Source organism: Eurypyga helias, unplaced genomic scaffold, assembly GCF_000690775.1.
Source record: "Eurypyga helias isolate BGI_N326 unplaced genomic scaffold, ASM69077v1 scaffold24997, whole genome shotgun sequence".
NCBI lineage: Eukaryota > Metazoa > Chordata > Aves > Eurypygiformes > Eurypygidae > Eurypyga > Eurypyga helias.
Window position 1 is genome coordinate 3,279 of NW_010262683.1, and position 18,483 is coordinate 21,761.

Consider the following 18,483-nt stretch of genomic DNA (forward strand, 5'->3'; position numbering starts at 1 on the left):
CAGCAGCTGAGCCCACAAAGAGGGGTGCTGGGGCTGCTGCTGTGACACTGTTGCAGGAAGGTACTGCTTGAAAGGGCTCGATGCAGCTTTCCAACACCATACAGCACTTCCTGGGGGAAAGGACAGTTGTCAGGTGTCATTTTGACCCATTTGAAGCTGTCCCACCTCCCTGCGACTGATGCCCACGTGGGGGACCTGGGGACAGCAGGCAAAGGGCCAGCAGCAGGGACAGACCCTCTTCCCAGCATGGCTCACTCTGGTGGGACCTCTGGAGGGAATGAGCCCAAGAGGGCTGGCAAGAACCTTCCATCCCCGAGGCATCCCACTGCCTGCCTTGGCACATCGGAGTGCCCCAGCCTGCTCCTTGACAGCATCTGGTCTTGCATCACCCCGCAGCTGTATGGTGCAAGCATACTCGTTTCCTGCTGCCAAAGGAAGTGGAGACCAGCAGTGGAGCTCGCAGGGTGCTCATAGATGTGCAGAGGGGTCTAGACATGTTGATGCTGCCTGAGGCCACCAGCTACCTGGGAGGGCTGCAGCCAGCAACCCATACTGGCTCCCACCCTGTAAAGTGTGCCCAGGCCACTGTCTGCGGTGTGTTCAAGGGCAGAGCCGGTCCCCAGTGCAGTGAGCAGCAGCAGTACCTGGCATATGGGGACACTGCACTGCACTCCTGGGACCAGAACATGTTCCAGATGACTCCATGGTGCTCACGGACACTCATGGCTTGGAGCCTGAATGGGAGTGCTGGTGGCAGCCCCATGGGAGGAGGCTGCCATTGCCCACTTCCTGGTGTTCCCCTTGGCAGCCCCCTTGCCCCCGCTGGACACCAGTGCCACGTTTGTCTCTGGGGCAGCCTGGCAGGGACAGTGACTTGTCTCCTGGGGATGTAGCACAGCCCAGCACGGGGTTCCAGCTCTGAGCCAGCCCCCCAGGCTCTCAGCCTGGAGCTGGCTAGAGAGTGAGGTGAGGAGGGGAGCACAGCAGCACAAAACATAGGACCTGCTCTCTAGAAGTTTTCTCTTTCTTATGGGGCACAATTGTCCTTCTTCTGCAGTCAAAACGAGATGATTTGGCATGCCTGGAAATACCCTCTGTTTGTAGAAATCCCCTCCCACTGCTCCTGGCCAGGCCCTTGCAGACCTGCCGTGGCTCTGCCTCGGGTGCAGGCAGGCATGCCAAGCCCTTCACCTGTAGCACCCTGGCCAATGCATCCTGCTTTTTCCATGCCAGTGGATGTCCAGTGCTTTCTGGCTGCCACAGCAGCTGCTGCTGCTGCCTGGCCAACCCCCTGACCCCCCCATTTTGGGCTGCCATGGGGTGCTGAACATGCTGAGCTGTGTGGGAGGTGGTACCGCATCTGGACTGGCTCTTACCTGAGGTCTCCATATCATCCAGGCTGGGCTGCAGGGGTGCCAAGTCCAGCTGTATCACGTCAGCGTTCCCAGCATATGCTGGAAGAGGGCAGAGCTGCATCAGGCACTGCATGCCCAAGACCCCCCCTTTCAGGGCTCCTCCCAGCACTGCCCTCACACCTGCCTGGCTGCCACCCCTCTGTGGCACCCCAGAGTCACCCTGTGTCACTGCATCCTGCCCTGCAGCCATGAATGGGCGGGGAGATGGGTGCCCACCCTGTGGGGACCCAGGACCATCCTGTCGCCACCATCCTTCCCACCAGCACCTCTGGGACCTCATTTAGTGCCCCAGAACTCCAGGGAAAGGCTGATCCTTGGCACAGCACCTGCCTGGTGCTGCAGGAGCTCCAGGGGTCTGGCCAGGCAGGGACAGCAGAGTGGCCATGGACTGGCAGCCCTGTCCTAGGGTCTGATGCACGGTCCTTCATGGGACCCTGATGTCTGGGCAGCTCAGCCCATTCCCACCTGTGACAGCCCAGGCTGGTCTCTAGGGAGACACTGGAGAAGGGGATGCTACCACCCTGCCCAAATGGAGTGAGACCTCCTCCACATCCTGCAAGAACATGGTACCTACCATCCTCAGGGAATGCCTGGTGGGCACTGGGCATCTGTGTCATGGTGAAGAGGGTGTCAGAGATGTCTGAGAGGAAGGTGTCCAAGTCAAAGTGCTGCCTACCCCCTGGCTCCTCTTCCTCATCCCCAAGCAGCATGGGCACCACATTGCAGAAGAGCTGGTTGCACCATTTCTCTGTTGGCCTCCAGACATCCTCAGTCTGCAAGAGACGCAACAAAGGAGCCAGGTGGGCACCTCTCATGGGTAGGGTCCATGCCTGGCTCCCCATCTGCTCCCCTTGCAGTTCCCATGCTCCCCACAGCATTTATCACTCCAAAGCTTCACACTTGGCACATTGGTGCCTCCAGAAAGGGTGAATTTGGCATCCCAAGTGCTTGGCATCCCATTCCATTGGGCTTGTCACACCCTGGGGCTTTCATCTGCCCTTCTCCCAAGCTGCCCAGTGTAGGGGTCTGCACTGCACCCCCTTCTCTCCTCCTCCCTACCTGGCTCCAGTGGACTCACCCGCTTTGGGCTGGAGAGCTCTCCCTCCTGGGTGGACTTTCGGAGCTGGAAGGAGAAGACAGTCTGTGTCATGTCCCAGCAAGGGCAGGCACAGTGTGGGGCAGAGCCAGGGGCAGTGCAGAGGGACAAGGTGTCAGGAGGGGGCTCCCTGGGGGGTTCAGCACAGCTGCCACAAATTCACATCTGCCTTTAGAGGGTCTGGGCTGAGCCACCGCAGTGGTGGGACGGCTGGTGTGTGGCAGCTTGAGGCTGCCAGCACCCTGCCCACCCATCCGCGGCACCCCTGGCCTTTCTCAGGACCAAGTGAGTGGCTGGGGAGGAGGCTGGACCATGCTCCACCCTGCATTGCAGGGGACCAAGGCTGTGGTGCCAGCATACCCGAGAGCAGGCACCTGGAGTGATGCAGAGCCACCCAGCCTGCCTGGCAGCCTGTGCTGTTGGGGTGAGACATGGCTGCCAGCTTCATGCCAGCAAATCCCACCCAGCTGGAGTGCTGTGGGTGCGCTGCCAAACCCAGCCCTGGCTCGTGCACTGGGCAGGGCACAGTCAGCCCAGGTCAGGCTGCCAGAGCACACTGCAGCACTGCGGGCAGCTGGGGTACCCACTGAGCCCCCTTCCATTGGCACCACAAGGGACAGCCAGCATCTCCTTCCCACACTGGCAAGAGCCTGCCATGTCCCACACCTGGTCAGCCACTACTCCACGCTGGGCATACTGATGTCCCATCCCACCGATGCTGCTGCCATGGGACAGGGAATAGCGCAGGCAGAGCCACTCACCCGCTTCTTGTAGTAGATCCTCCACTTGTGGTACTCCCTCATCACTACCTTGATGCGGCGTTTCCAGTAGTTGCCCTCCAGCACGACAGCCTGGGTGGGCAGGACAGGAGGTCACAGCTGAGCCCCCCAGCCCCAACACCCTGTAGCCAGGGCTGGTTTCCTTGTGCCATATCAGAAACAACTTTCCCAGCAAATCTATGAAATGCAACAAGCTCTGCCCCCTGTGTGTCCCCTGCCCCCACCTCTGCCACACAGACTTTCTCACAGCCCAGAGAGCTGTGAGGGACCATGCCCTACCTCTGGTTTTCGGTGCTCCTCAGCCTCCAACCCCTCCAGTGGGGTGATAAAGCCACACACAGGGTTCTTCCTCTGCTCCACATCTGCACAGGGAAAACGCAGCTGGCTTTACGCATGGCTCCATCCCTAGGCAGGGGAGGGTGCCCATCCCACTTGGCATCACCCAGCACTAGGCAGATGGAATAGGGTCTGGCTCTGTACTCACACTGGATGTACCACGCTCTCCAGATAGCATTGTTGAGACGGATTTTATCCCGGCAGAGCAGCCGCAGCCCCTTGAAATTCTTCCATTTTGGAGACACCAGCTTCTCACTAAAACACCAAGGAAGGGAGTGGCTGAGGGGCACCATTCCAGAGCCCTCCCAGTTCAAGGTCTACCAAGGGGGCTGTGCCTTGAGAGATGCCTGGGGCCACCAGCCTGGTGACAAGTCTGAAACAGGCGCAGCCATGGGGCTCTGCTGCACGCTGCTTGCCTGGCACCCATGGGAGCACCTAAGTGAGCACCTTGAGCTCCTGTTCACCCTGAGAGCAGCACAGACCTAAAGTGGGAGCTTCACAGACCCTCACCCAGTTTCTCGAGCCCCTGGGATTAGAGCACAGCACATGGAGGAATCAATTCACTGAAGCTTGGGCACTGGGTCCTGCTGCACCTGACCAGGACTGCAGCATCCCAGTCCCAGGCCGCAGGAAAGGAAGTCTCCTGCCCAGTCAGGATGCCTGGAGACACATGTTGCTGTGGGTCTTGTCTCACCACAGGATTTGGGCAGCTATTTCTGACCCTCCTTTTAAAACCAGGCAAGGCTTGGAAATACTGTATTCAGTTGAGGGCAAGCTCTGCATGGAGCTGGGGAAGGCAGGAAACCAAGCTGGAGGGAGTTAAAGACACTAAGGAGCACTTCCCTGTGCTCCAAGAGGGGCAGAGAGTGGGACCAGCCCTGCCTGCAGCCCAGTACTACCCGCTCCATATCAATCCCTGCCCCTCGCCCTGGACCCCAGCCCGAGCTGGGCTTCCAACTGAAGGATACGACCCTCTCGTGTGCAACCACCAGTAGGGGTCCTGAGGGTCCTGCTGCTGCAGGAGTTGCATAGAGGAGGCTGGGTTCTCTCTGCCTTACTGTGGTGTTCTTTTCACCTCTCCCTGTGAGCCCAGCAGCTGCCCCAGGTCTCCCACCCACCAGAGCATGGCCTCAGGGCAATGCTGGCTGTACAGAGGGGCCCTTTGAGAGCAGGCTGGGAGCTACACCGCATCCCTCTCTGGAAAGCCCACGTCCTTTCCCAGCCAAGAATTCTCCCTTAAAGATCTCAGTGCTGCTTTGGGTTCCACTTATCCTCAGCACGTGCAGGGAGGAAGAAAGGTAGAGGCTGGGCTGGGTGTAGGGGTGCTGTATCTCCCCATTGCCAGCCTCTACTGGAGTGCACCCCAAGATGCCTTCGGGCCATGTCCCTGGGAGGTGCTGGGGCAGTGCCTGGCTCATGCTTTAAGAAGCCTCACATTTGTTCCTTCGAGGTTATGAATCCTTTGTGCTCCCTTGAACAAAGACTCAGGCCGATTATGCATTAACCTGCCTTGAAATCTTCCTCCTCCTGCACAGCACGGCGTGGCACGGCAAGTGGGGCTCCCTGCCTCAGCAGCTGTGCCAGCTCGGCTCGGAGCTCCGTGCAGCCCAGCAGACAAGGAGGCTTGTTGCAGACAGGGTGCTGTTCTTGATGTTGGAGCCAGGCAGCCCAAACAGGCAGCAGTGCAGACAGCAAGACACCTGTGATGGTCCTGCATGGCTCTGTGGCCAGAGGGAGTGTGTCAGGGAGGAGGGGAGAGCACCACTGTCCCATCTCACTGTGAGCAGCAAGGACTGCGGACCTCTCCATCTGATGCAGGGATGTGTCTGGGAGTGGGGGCTCCCACCCTCAGGGGTGGACAGGGACGGTCGCCACAGGGAGATCTGGCCTGACCCACATACCCAGGGTCTGGGGAAGGACTCATGTCCATGTGGCTTCAGCCTGCAGAGAGTAAAGGACTTGGCTATGCTCTGGCCACTCTGCTGTCACCAGGATTTTGGACTTTCCCCAGTGGCACAAGGCAAACAGCACAGTGGTGCCAAGCAGAGGAGCCAATGGAAGGGATGGGTTTCCTGGGCATGTGGCCAGATCCTGCTGGTCAAGGCTACCAGGCCATCGTCCTCACCAATGCCACCTGCCCTGACAGCCAGCTTAAAGGAGCAGCCCGAGTCTGTCGACTGCAGCCCTGCAGCCACAGACAGGCACCTCAGCCATATACGAGACTGGTGGGGCCATGGCCATGAAGCTGACATGGACCTGGAGGCAGAGGGGAGATGCCTTTGGGAGTCACCACTAACCACCTTTTTTCCCCATTAATGATCCTTTCAGCTTTGGGGCTTATCAGGCTGATCAGGCTGATCTTTGCTCCCTGGTTTGCCTTGAAAATGTCCCCATCCTTCCCTGAAATTAACTCCCAGGGGAGAGGGATGCAAACCCCACACTGAGCCACAACAAAGGTTTGGGATGTCCCAAACAGGCTGGAGGTCCCACTGCCTCACGCTGCTGGACAAACGGGGATGTCGATCCCACCACCAGCTAAGGGGTTTCTGTGAAGTGTGATGGGATGAGGTGAGAGCAGGGCTCAGCCTGGGACCAAACCTGGCATGGGACAGTACCAACCCTGTTTTGGCCAGGCACACCTTGTTTGCACTGTGATTCATTTAGCTTGTCCAGAAGTTTAGGGTGTCCTAGCCCCTGCTCTCATGGCAAAATGAATATTTTGCTGTCCATCAACAGCAAGGGGCAGAGAGGGGGAATGATCTGGCAAGATGCAGGGCTGCACGAAGAGAAACGGGCGTCAGCAGGAGCTGAGGGTTTTCTGGCAGGTACAATGTCAGCAGGAGAGGAACAGCTAAGCTGAGGGTTTTCTGGCAGGTACAACCCTGCTTGGCCTCTCCAAATGCAGATGGAGCAGGATCCCCCATGGCACCGTCAGTCCCCCCCCAATCCCTGGGCTGACAGGTCACAGCTTGACCCTGGACTGGCTAAGAGAGGACAGCCTTTCCTGGGAGTCCTAAAAGCTCACATTCGATTTCTCACAAATTTTGCTACCAAAGCCACGTTTGGGATAGGCATATATATGCAGAGCAGGCATAGGGACCTGCTCCGTGTTTACTCCCAGATAGGAGTGCATTACAGCTCTGCCTCTTGGGCAGCCGTTCACCTCTGTGCAAAGGGAGCATGAAGCGCTCCAGCTGAGAAGGGCAGTAATTTAAATCTTCTTGCAAATAGTTGTCTGGGAAGCTGGACAGCTGTGAGACAAGCTAGGGACATCTCCACAGCCAGTTACTTTGGTGACCTCTGAAGGTATGACCTACTGTGCATCAGCGTGGGAACAGGCTTGCACACCATCCCAGCTCCTCCTCATGCTGCTCAGACAGGATCAGCCCCAAATCCTTGGGAAATGACACAGAAAAAGCATGCAGCTCTCTGCTGCTAATGACAGCACAACACACTGCAGGGTGAGTAGGTTTAGCCTGAGCACGAGGCTTTCCCCCTTGCCAGACCATTTCCCATCGTCCAGATAATTCATAGCAGAAACTGCCCAACCCGCCAGAAAGCCCCAGATGGCATCTGCCAAACCCGGGCTGCCATCTGCAGCCAGCTCTGCTCCCCGGGCTGCAGCACCCTCCTTCCTTCCAGGCAGGGTCCTTATGTCTGGAGGAGGCAGAAGGCCCAGTGAGTGGTGGGGGCGGACCCAGCAATCGCAGGATGTCAGTGCAAGCCACTTCCAGGTCTGAGCTAGTGCCAGGGGCTGCGGGCAAATACTGGTGAGCTGTAGGGAACCAAGGCAAGTGATTTTCCAGGAGGGCAAAGGAAAGCGCAGGCTAATCCTGAGCAAAGGAAATGGGGAGAGGGCAGCTCCATGTGTGCATCACTGGGGTCTCTGCCTGGGTGCTTGCTGCCCCGTGCGTGAGGATTTAAGGCACTGTGAATCAGAGAATGAATGAGGGAGTGTAGCAAAGCTATAGCAGCAATTTCACTTGTGAGAAAGCCTCAGAGGCTCAGAGGAAGTGATTCCAGCAACGCAGCAGGTTGCAGGAGAAGAAGGAACGGAACAGAATCATTAAGTCTCTGGCAGTAATGCTGCTGGAAGGAGAGCAGCTTGCAGAAAATGGGTACAAAGGACCTGGGAACTGCTTCATTCCAACCTCCAGCACCAGGAGGAAGACCTTGCTGAGAGGAGTTGCCTCCCTTTGAGGGGTCTGAAGAAACAAGTTACTGCTAGACGCAAGCCTTGATGTAGAAAGCGTGTTTCTTTCCCAGCAATGGGGTGATGCTCAGTCCAGCCCATGGGGGATAAAACGGCAGATCCTAAGGGAGATGACGCAAGCTGAGACAGGACTGCTATAAACGTCTGTGAGGTGCTGTGGAGGAATGCTGGAGAGCAAAGGAATTACAGCTAACTAACTGACTGTTAGCTACAGCCTTTGAAAAACAAATGTTTAGAGAGAATTTCGTGTATTCGCCTTGGAAATGGTGTGAGCCAGGCCTCGGACAGCAAGGAATGGGTGGCTGAAGCAGCAACACTCAGCCAGCAGGACAAGAGGAGTAATAGTTCCCCTCAGCTCAGCACTGGTAAGGCCAAGGATGGATATTTTATCCATATTTCACCCCCATAAAAAAGGGAGGTTCTCAAAGTGGAGTGATTCTGGAGGATGTTAAGATGGCTGGGGACTAATGTACGTGACAGAAGAGGAGTGTGAATGAGGGGTTGAAGCCTCATTCACAGGTTCAGCCTGAAGAAGAGAAGGTGAAGAAAGGCTTTACGTACTGTCTTCAACTGTCTGAAGGAGGCTATAGAGGAGAAGGGGCCAGGCACATCTCAGGCTCGCACCAAGAAAGGACAAGAGACAACAGACACAAGCGGAAATGAGGACAACTCCAATCAGAACCGTGGGCAGCATTGTTCCCAGTGAGAGTGGGGCAGGGTAAACGGGTGGTGGGCTCCCCACCCTTGGTCTTCATCCATCGGAGTGATGGCCCTGAACAACCTGATTTGGCTTTGGAGTTAGCCCTGTCCTGCACAGGGGGTGGACTATGATCTCCGGAGGTGCCTCCCAACTCGTACCTTTCTGTGGTTTCTGCTTTGTTAGGGTGTCAGTCTACAACATAACTGCGGATGCGCTCCTGATGACTGGAGGACATTTGGCTGGCCACTCCAACTGAGGCTGTGCTGCACCAAGAACCCTTTTGAGGAACCTGGCAGGGAGGGAAGGTGTGAAATGGCAGGTGGTGCAGAGAAGTGTCAAATCAGGTAACATTAAAAGTAGAGGTGCACCAAGTATTTTATAACTCAATTTCCCCCTCTGAATACCTTCCTCCAACTACTGCTTACAGGTTTGTCCAAAATGTATTGGAAAAGCTGCTATGGATTTCCAAAGGGAGAAAAGAAATGCCCGAACAGCAGCCAACCAGCAGAGTGGTCAGCTCTAGAGCCAGAGTCCAATCCTACCTATGGAGAGGAATACCCAGCGCTGCATCATGGGTCCAGGTTCACCTGAACCTGACCTCTGATCAATTCTTTTCATCCTGTTTTCAGGGTGCTGGCAAGCTGCAGAGTGTGACAGTTGAGAGGTGGAAAAGGAGAGCATCTGAGGAAGGAAGGAACTCCAAGAGAGAACCAAGCATGAACTTTGGAGAACATCCAATGTCAACATTTCCCTGGTTGAATCCCATGGCCTGCAGCTATCCTGGCTCCACAACAGACAATGAACTGCTCCTATGGGTGCTGAGCAAGACCTAGTCTTCCAGCAAGGCAGCCAGGAGACATCTCTAGTGCTCTGGACTCTGGGGTTGATGGCACTAATGCTTTGTAGTGGATGTGGAGCCTCCTCACTAAGGGCTACTGTCCAACTGCAGTTACAGTTTGCCATGGTGCCAGGCTTGGGGCTGGTGTGTGCATTGCCTTGCTCAGTGCAGGAGGGAAACAAGGCCTTGGAAGAGTCCAAGGGCAAGACAGAACTGGAGCCCTGTCTGCAGCCTAATGGCCAGCCTTGGGTGGCATACAGCTGCTGTGGTCTGCCTCACCTGCCAAAGCACTTGCACCCTGCCCCTTTCCCCTCTGCCTGGGAGCACCAGAGCTCAAGGGCACACAGAGGCTGTGGTGCATCTCAGGAGCCAAGAGCTTGAGCATCCTAGGGTGGAGTAGTAGGGCTGCTCTTCCAGCCCCAAGCTGCAAGGCTCAGAGTAAGGCAAGTATGGGTCTGGGAAAGCAAAAGAGAGTGAGGCCACCAGTGCCCCCTGTGTGTGGCACTCAGGTGTGACTTGCATGACTAGAGAGCATGACCCTCACTCAGCTGGCTCACCCCACACCATGCTCCACAGAGTGCCAGCCTCACCAGCATTTTGGAGAAGAGCTCTGCCTCACCAGCTGTGAGCAAACCATGCAACTTGGGATGTGGTGATGGGCCAAATGTACACACAGCTGGGTGGGAACTGGTACCCTTGGAGTGCTTTCCCAGTGCCTGGCATCACCGGGGCTGCTCTGGCAGCGACCACATATTCCACTGGGTCAAACACTGAAGGGCTTCAAGGCATACCTGACAGGTCAGCAACTAAATGAGATCGTGTGGGGAACAAGGCAACGGGCAACAAGGCTATTTTGCTGAGGTTTTGTTTAAGTGGCATCAGTAGGACACAGTCATTCCAGGTTTTCACCTGGACATTTTGGGAAAGCTGTGCAAGCAGTTTTGCACTGACTGCAGTAGACCAAGTCACCCCGCTCACTTGTGGTTGGGGGAACAATGGACTCACCCATCTCATTTTGCAGCAGAGAAGGGGGGAAGCTTTCAGAAAGCCCTGAGGAAAGCCTCATGCAGCCATCCAGACCCAAAGTGCTGCCATGTGTCCTGGAATAACCTCGGGACATGTAGGCAGAGTCAAGGATGGGAAGGCAGGACTCGTGCTTTGGGCCGGATTGCCAAAGACTGATCACTGGCTACCCACAGGGTTACTGCTGCTCTAGAGTATGCAGAACCTAACTGGGAGGGTGCTACAGCCAGGTGCAGTGGCTCCAGATCTCATGGAAGGAGGGTTAAGCTACACATGAAGAGAAGGGGAAATTCTCATCTGACTCCATGGCCAACAACCCAGCACCAGCTCTTCCACCCTGAAACCTCCCAGGATGGTGGGTTTTGGGCAAATTGCACATCACAACCCAGTGGACAAGAAGACGAGGGCGCTGTCAGTTGGCAATTAGCAGCAGGTTCCCAGAGGGGCGGTAGGGCTCAGACAGCCTCATGCCTTCAAAGAGCTGGGGGGGGGATCCATGATACGCATGCCCATGAGAGGCATCTTGGACTCACCTGTACTCCAGGCTCATGCACTCGAAGAGCCAGGTGAGGGTCAGGTCGATGCTCCGGGGATCAGCCAGTTTGGGCTCGGTGCGGTGGTGTCGCCGGCGGGGCAACAAGTCGCTGTGCGGGGACGACACCATGAAGTGGCCACTGTGGATGACCTGGGAGGGGTTCTGCACCCTGGCACCGGGTCCTGTGCCGCCCATGGATGCATCCTCGGAGTCCGAATCAGAATCAGAGACAGGGCATGGTCCAACTGGGGGCTCTGGGAATGGTCCTGGGAGCCCCACCTGAGGTCCTGCCATTGCCCAGCACGTGCTGGGGAGCCCTTATTGGTGTTTCCCAGCACTGCGGTCCATGTCCTGGCTGTGATGGAGCCCTATGGGCACTGTCTTGGCATTAAGCACATGCTGTTGGGCTCCCCAGCACAGGACACTCACACCACACCTCCTCCTCGTCACCGTTCACCCCACTCTGGCCCACGACGTCTCTGCCGCACTCTGAGGTTCAGCTTTTGGTGTGCTGGGGCCACTCGCCGTCAGTCAGCTCTATTTATAGTAGCAGTGGCTGATCCTGCCCCTGGCACACCATCAGCCAGGCCACCGCACCCGGACACCGCTGCGGGAGCCCCAGCACCTTGCCACTGTCCTGCTCCTGCAACGTGCCCGATGGCCCTGGCTTTTATTGCCCCTGCAAACCTGAGGAGGAGCAGCTGCGGGTCCCCTGTCCCACCCCCTTACCGGTGGCCACGGGTTCGCTGGCAGTCGGCTTTGTTTACCTGGGGTTAATCTCGGAGCGGGCAGTATTTACCTAGTGCTGCTGCCCTAATGTATCTCCCTGCACTAACAGGGGAACAAATACAGATTAAGGGACACAAACAGGTAAAATGATAGCAACGGGCACCCAGCTCGGCACAAAGCATGCTGAGTCACTGAACCGTGTGCCAAGCTGCAAAACAGCCTGGGCAAAAGCCTGCTCTGAGGTGTGATCCAGCAGGACGGGGTGCAAATGCTGAACGCAAGACACAACCACAATGAGCTCAGGTGTGGTGAGATTTACACCGCTTGTAGTCATGCAGTCCTTAAAATGGATTACCTTTGCCTCCAAGGGGTCCTGAGGGATGCTGCCAGGCAGGGCTTGCTGTGCCAGCCCCCTCCCCAGCCCTGTGCCAGCTGATCTTTGGTAAATACTGAGAGCTGTTGTCAGGGCTTAGCGTGTGCCACGCCAGCCAGACCTGAGTCACAACAATCTCCCCACTGACCAGAGCTGCAGGAGGGCAAAGTGGATATAATCTGAGGCTTAAATAAATCACTCATTTTCTCTCTAGTTTCGAGCAACTCGTTTCCCAGCTCCACAACCTGGCACGAGAACACGCGCCTGGAGACCACCCAGGCACAGCTTTCAGGCACCTCTGTTGAAAACATGGGATGGATAAAGCTAGCATAGATGGCTGCAGACATCTGGACTATGATCCAGCTCGGCAGCTGGAGCAAAGCACCCTCCTACCACACGGGTGGGTCCTGCTGGTGCTCCTGAGTGAGCAGCTGTCCAGGGCATTTCTTGGAGCTGGAAGAAGAACATGCACAAATAGCTGGTTTGGGTAGTTCTCGCCCTGATTGGCACAAACCTCACTAGGAAGCATTTCTTAATTTTTCAGCTACATTTGTGTTGCTCCGTAACTCTCTTTCCCCCCTCTGTGATTCATTACAACCATGCCAGCCTGTCCCAAGCTGCCTGTCTAGATGCTGAAAAGTAATTTTAAAAGTACTGCCTGCAGACATTTTAAACCAATAATGAGCGTGTGGGTGTCCTGGGAAACTAAGAATTAGGCAAGCCACAAGAGAAACAAAGATATCAGAGGTATGAAGCTTTCTGGCAGCACTCCTCAGTGCAGGGCCATGCTGCACAGAGGACTTCCCAGGATTTTGCCCAGGTTCATTTACCATCTGTTCACTGGCTGCAGGCAGACTTCCGCTGAGACAATATATATCTGAAGTAAGTGGAGAAATACATCAGTGAGGCTTGTAGGGCCATCATAACTCCCTCATCCCCAGTCCAGCAGGTCTTGTGCTGTAGAGGAGGGAAATCTCATGGGCGAAGGGTACCCAGCCTGGGAAAGGGGGTGACAAATCCTGCGGAGGAATCTTCCCCAGAAGACAGTGAGCCAGAGCATGGCTCCCACACAGAAACAGGCAGGCTGTAGTGCTGAGGGGTTTTGTAACTCTGGATCCTAAAATGTGCAAAGCTTGGTACAGCCATATGGATGCAGCACAGTCTCAGAAAGAGTGCGACAAGGAAGTTGTGATCCTGAATGCAACGGAAGATGGATGACCCAAAGGTGTCCCCAGATGTGCACCGTCACAGGGGAGGTAAGAGATCAGAGTCCCCAGAGCAATTTTCCAAAATGCTTTCAACACTGTGCATATAGGCAAAGAGAACCTGTCTGGGAGGAGTGCTGGGACAGAGAGGTCGAATTTATTAGTAGCTGAAGGAACTGTGAGTCAATGTGAAGTGCACAAGCACAGAAATCCCCACTGGCCCCAGGCAGAGCTGGGACATTGGCACGTGCAATCCTAACAGTGGTGGATGGGGATGGTTTGGAACTCAGGCCTGAAGGCTATTCAACAGATGCAGAGGAGCACACAGCTCCCACCTTAGGCCCTCAAGATGGGGATCCTTTGAAGTCCTGAAAATTCAAAAGTCTAAAAAAAAAAGGGACTAGGACTGAAGTTGCTAGCATTACCACCAGGAACAAGGTAAAGAGGAGAAATATATTGCAAGAGCTTTATTATCCACAAAGCAGCAAAGCTAGTGACCTGAATATGTCATGTTCAGGAAACCAGAGAAACTATACAGGCAGAAACAGTGGGAAATACCCACTGAGTTTGTTAAAAGGATGTTAAAAGGAGCAGGCAAAAGGGTGAAATGTAGTAGGGAGGGCATTTACAGACACCATGGTGAAATTTTGGAATAAGTATAATCAACCACAGCCAGTTACTGAGAGGGTTAAAAGAGCCATCGGGGCACCAAACTGAGGAGAGGAGACAGACTATTGGATGCCGTTCAGTAGGTGAAAGTCACCTTCAAAGAACAAGAAAATAGAAAAGCATTACGAATTTCAGCAAATGGAATGTAAAACCACAAAAGGCAGGATAAAAGTGATTTTACCGAGCAATTTGAGAAAGACATAAATTAATATTAAAACCTGGTTCACAGGCATCAGAAGTGGAAAGGCTGCCAGAGCATCTGTAGGATATGTAGAATATGCACCAGGGATGCTGAGGGCAGGGAGGGCAGAGGGAGGGGCATTGCATGGACTCATTGCGGTGCAGGCGGCGGGGAGCCTGCTGTGCCGAGGCTGCCTTGCAGTGGGTGCAGCGGTGCAGAGGGTTTCCACCTCTGAGCCCTTGTGGGGTTGGTGGCAAGAATTAAAATTGAGAAGGAGCCCTTGCCAAACTCCACCAGGACATTCCTGATCTGCTGACAGTGGGTTGCGACCCGTTACTTGCCTACCAAGGGCATGGAGGTGGCAGTGTCCGGTGTCCGGTTTTGAAAGGCTGCCTGAGGATCTCCAGAGTTAGAGGTCTGATTGCTGCAGCTAGCAAAGTGGTAGAAAATGTGATAAACATGGAATTTGTGGGAACCCATGGATAAGGACAATAACTTGAAAAAGAGTCAGTATAGCTTTTTAGAGGAAAATTGTGGCTCAGAAATCTGTTACAGTTGTTGGAAGGAGAGGCAGTGTGTGTGGAAAACAGTGGTCTGATCAATATAATGTAATCCAAAAGAAGCTTTTCAGATCTATCATAGACTTTTCAAAGAGCTTGCAAAGCTGGGAAGCAAAAGGTAAGGCTAATTGGCACATTTTCACAATTGCCTATTGGGTGCTGCAAGTATCTGTACTGGGGCTGGATTTTTCAGCATATTCCTAAGTGATGGAGAAAAGGCAGTACCTAGCATGATGACAACATTCCTTGGTAGACAAAATAGTTCAGAACAGCCATATCTAAAGGTGGCTGGAGAAAGGTGCAGAAGGATTTCAGGCTGCAGAGTGAGTGGGTGATAAAATGGCAAATGGAATTCAGTGTTGCTAAGGATATCAAGTGAAGCACATCCCCAACTGTACGAAGCAGTGGACCCTAAATGAGCTATTACTGTTCAAGAGGCAGATCCGAGGGTAATTGTAGGCAATTCTCTGAAAACATCAGCTGAAGCCTCAGGGGCAATTAAAAGGCTTTAGAAATGGCAAGGAAAGGAATGGGCTTTCAGCAGAAAACATCACTTGCCACTGTACAAACCAGAGGGTGCTCATAGCTGTGTGCAGTTTTTGTGCCTGGCTCAGAAAAGATGTCGAAGAACTGGAAAAGGTCACAGAGATGAGGAAAAGCAGTGATCAGAAGTGGGAATGGCATCCCTGCAAGAAAAGGCTGAATAGAACAGGACTGCCTGTGTTAGGAAAAAGATGAACAAAGATGTCAGTGTCAGATGATGTGCAGCAGGAACTGAGAGTGGTTAGAGAACGGTTATTTAGCACTTTTCACAACACAGCTCGGGACAGCAGACAAATGAATGGCTGGCAAGGTCACCTCAGGGTGTCGTGAATCCAGAAGCCTAAATGGGCTCAACAAGGAGTTAAGACAATCTGATGGAGGACTGCAACTATTAAAAATGACAGTCCATATACTGTGCATGTACAAAAAAAGCTCACTCATGGGAACTCAGGAGGCAGGTACAAGCTCTCAGCCTCATGTTGCACAGACAGAATTGGTGACCACAGGATGAGACCTTCCAAGCCCTCAGGGTGAGAGGCATCTCCAGCTTGTCATAACGATCTGCACTGACCATGGAGATCTGTTCCACAGGCCCATGCAAGAGTCTGCAAGGAAAGGCCTTTCTTGTTTGGCTGCAGATGCATAAACGGGCTGCAAAAAGAGCAAACTGTATCTTCCTATCATTCCCTTTCCCTGTAGAAGATATGCAACCTGTCCTCTGCCTCAAAGAATGGTGCTGTGAAGGTTGTGGTCCTTCGGAGCCTCTCCCACCCTTCGCTGCCTCACTGGGGAGAGGTGGATCCCTGGGACAAGCGGCAAGGCACTCCTCCATCTCCTGCTTTGACTGCTGTAGTGCTGCCTTGAACCGCCAGCAACTCGCTGCCCCCTCTCCACTCCCCATATAGTAGCAGATCTGTATTCCTGAAGCCATCACCCCTGCTCATGCAAGCTCACCACATTTCCTAGATGATTCCAACACCCACATTTTCCATCAGGAAGCGGATGAAATTCCTGTAGGTAGGCTCTATCCCAAACATCAAATGGTGGCTGAGAGGGCTGGATTAATGTTAAAGGATTGGACTGCAGGATGCTGGCACATAAAACATGGCAGTCTAACCTGTGTGGTCCTCACTTTACAAGGGTGGGTGAAGGAGGTGTTGCTGTGCTGGTGTTCTTGACAATTTTCCCATGGGGTCACTGGCTCTTCTTCATCATGGCCGTTGAAAAATGGAGGAATAGACTGAAATCTCTTGTCATGACTCACTATGCCCACGGTCCTCTGGAACAGAGGCTCTTCACCAGGAGCTGGCATGGCCATCCCTTAATTTCTGGCAACACCCAAACCTTCCTCAATGTTGCCGCAGGTGGTAGAAAGAGGGAAATCCTGACAAACGTGTTGCTGAGATGCAGCCTCACCTTGGAGGCTGAGGACTCCTAAGTCAGGGCAAGTGCCAGTGGTATGACCATACCATGGTATGGTCATCTGCAGTCTTGCTGTGAAAACGTTCATTTGGGAAGGCTGGATCTCCAAATTGCTGCAGTAGAAACCATGCACAATCCAAACAGCCCCGAACCAGACACACTGTTTCTTGCTACCTGTTTCTTAGGATTTTCTGTAATCAAGAAAGTGTCAACAACTACCCCAGAAACTATTATTGTCCCAGAGCTCAATTAGTAGAGGTTGGAGGAGCTGGAAGTAGGACGTACTGATGCAGTTTTGCCACCTAGACTGCAGCCTGTTGGCTTGGGGCTGTTATAGGGGTCACATTTAAGGCTTTAATCTTATGACAGACTCCAAAGTCAGTGAAGGGTACAGGTGCCAAGGCAGGATCTCCTTTGGTGTGGACGAGTACTACGTACATGAGAAGATCACCTCACACACTCTTGCACATCACCAGAAAGGGCTCGAGGGACTGCTTGGGAAATGCATGGCTAAGGAGTCCAGACAAAGCACAGCATAAACTGAGAACTCGTAATTACGAGCAGTGAAAGTGAAATATGGTTTTTAATGAGAACTAGCAGGCAAAGGAGGTTGGCTTTGTCAGAATCACTGGTGGCTTTTGCTCTTAAAATGGGAAGATGCGTGACTCACCATGGGGATCTGGCCCTGTTTTTGTCTCCAACTGCTGCTGGAAGCATGCTCTCCTCTACAAGAGAGGTCAGCTGGGAAGGACTGCCACTTGCCACAGCCCGTGACAGTCCCAATTGCGGCGGTGCTGCCACAGTGCCACCATGCCTACAGTCTGTCACTTCTCTGCTTCCTCTGACTGTAAGATGGGTCCAGCCTTTGCTTGCCCTGGGTGTGCAGGTACCCGTGGGGCTGGATTTATGGGTTTGACCAGGTTGATGTGAAATGCAGGCAAAAGACAACACACAAAATGAAAATTTAGGAACTTGAAACACAGCTCTGTTCCCCAGAAGGCAGACAGGCACAAATAAAACCAAGCAGCCACCTCAGCCATGGTAGGAAGCTGGGTATGCCACAAGCCCACAATGCGACTGTGGGATGGAGTCCCTGTGTGCAAGAGCACTATGGCAGATGCAGGTGGATGCATGGCACGAGACACCTGCATCATGCCGTGCTGTGCCTCCTAGGCCTGCCTGGGTGCCAAGAGTTGGTCTTTGCCCAGACACCACCTAAGGTGGCCTTGGGAGAAACCAGGGCCCAGGGTTCACTCGCAGGGATGGGCAGTGGGTCAGGTCACAAGGGAAGGGAAAGTAGCAAAAGCTTTTGGGGGAACGCAGAGTATTGGTTTCTTCTCCAAAAGAGATGGTGGCATTCCAAATAATTAAATGCTTTGGAAAAGGTTGGGAATCTTGGAGAGAGCCAATTGGATTACCTCTGCCTGGAAAGACGCAAGGAGATTCTTCGTGCTTTCTCCCGCAGGTGGCCGTGCTCACACTCTCCCTGTGCTCACACTCTCCCGTGCGTGCAGCCTGTGCTGATCGGCTCTTGGCAATCCTTGCAGCAGTAGGACAGAGCAATGAACGGGGTAGAGACAATTGCAGGCTACAGCTGGACTCCGTAGGCAGTATTTCTGGGCTCTGCTTGCCTTCCTTCACATGGAAGCTGCCTGGCAAACCCTGGAGTGAGAGCACCCTCTGGGGACCAGAAGAAACGTAAGCAATGAGACTACATTTCTCAAACCACTTGTTTTCACATTGACTTTGCATTTTAAGTGCATTTCATGATGGTGAGGGGTGCTAGCTTGCTGGCCCAGAAAGAGGACCCTGCTGGAGAGAGCCAGCTTGCCACACCGCATCGCTGCTGCTACGGGACAAGCTGGG

The 18,483-nt window shown here is 54.0% G+C and overlaps 1 protein-coding gene across 1 annotated transcript in view; it reads right to left on the reverse strand.

The window, feature by feature from the left end:
* The window catches only part of LOC104512727 (carbohydrate-responsive element-binding protein-like), a gene marked incomplete at its 3' end in the record, with an annotated part of 14,369 nt that extends 3,140 nt beyond the window's left edge, over positions 1–11,229 (reverse strand). Inside the window, exons 1-7 of the mRNA XM_010155819.1 lie at positions 10,934–11,229; positions 3,775–3,881; positions 3,570–3,652; positions 3,273–3,362; positions 2,494–2,538; positions 1,990–2,188; positions 1,377–1,454 (exon numbers count right to left, since the gene is read on the reverse strand). Coding sequence (XP_010154121.1) covers positions 1,377–1,454; positions 1,990–2,188; positions 2,494–2,538; positions 3,273–3,362; positions 3,570–3,652; positions 3,775–3,881; positions 10,934–11,229 — 898 coding nt within the window. The remainder of the gene's footprint in view (positions 1–1,376; positions 1,455–1,989; positions 2,189–2,493; positions 2,539–3,272; positions 3,363–3,569; positions 3,653–3,774; positions 3,882–10,933) is intronic.
* Between the last annotated feature and the right edge of the window lie 7,254 nt (positions 11,230–18,483).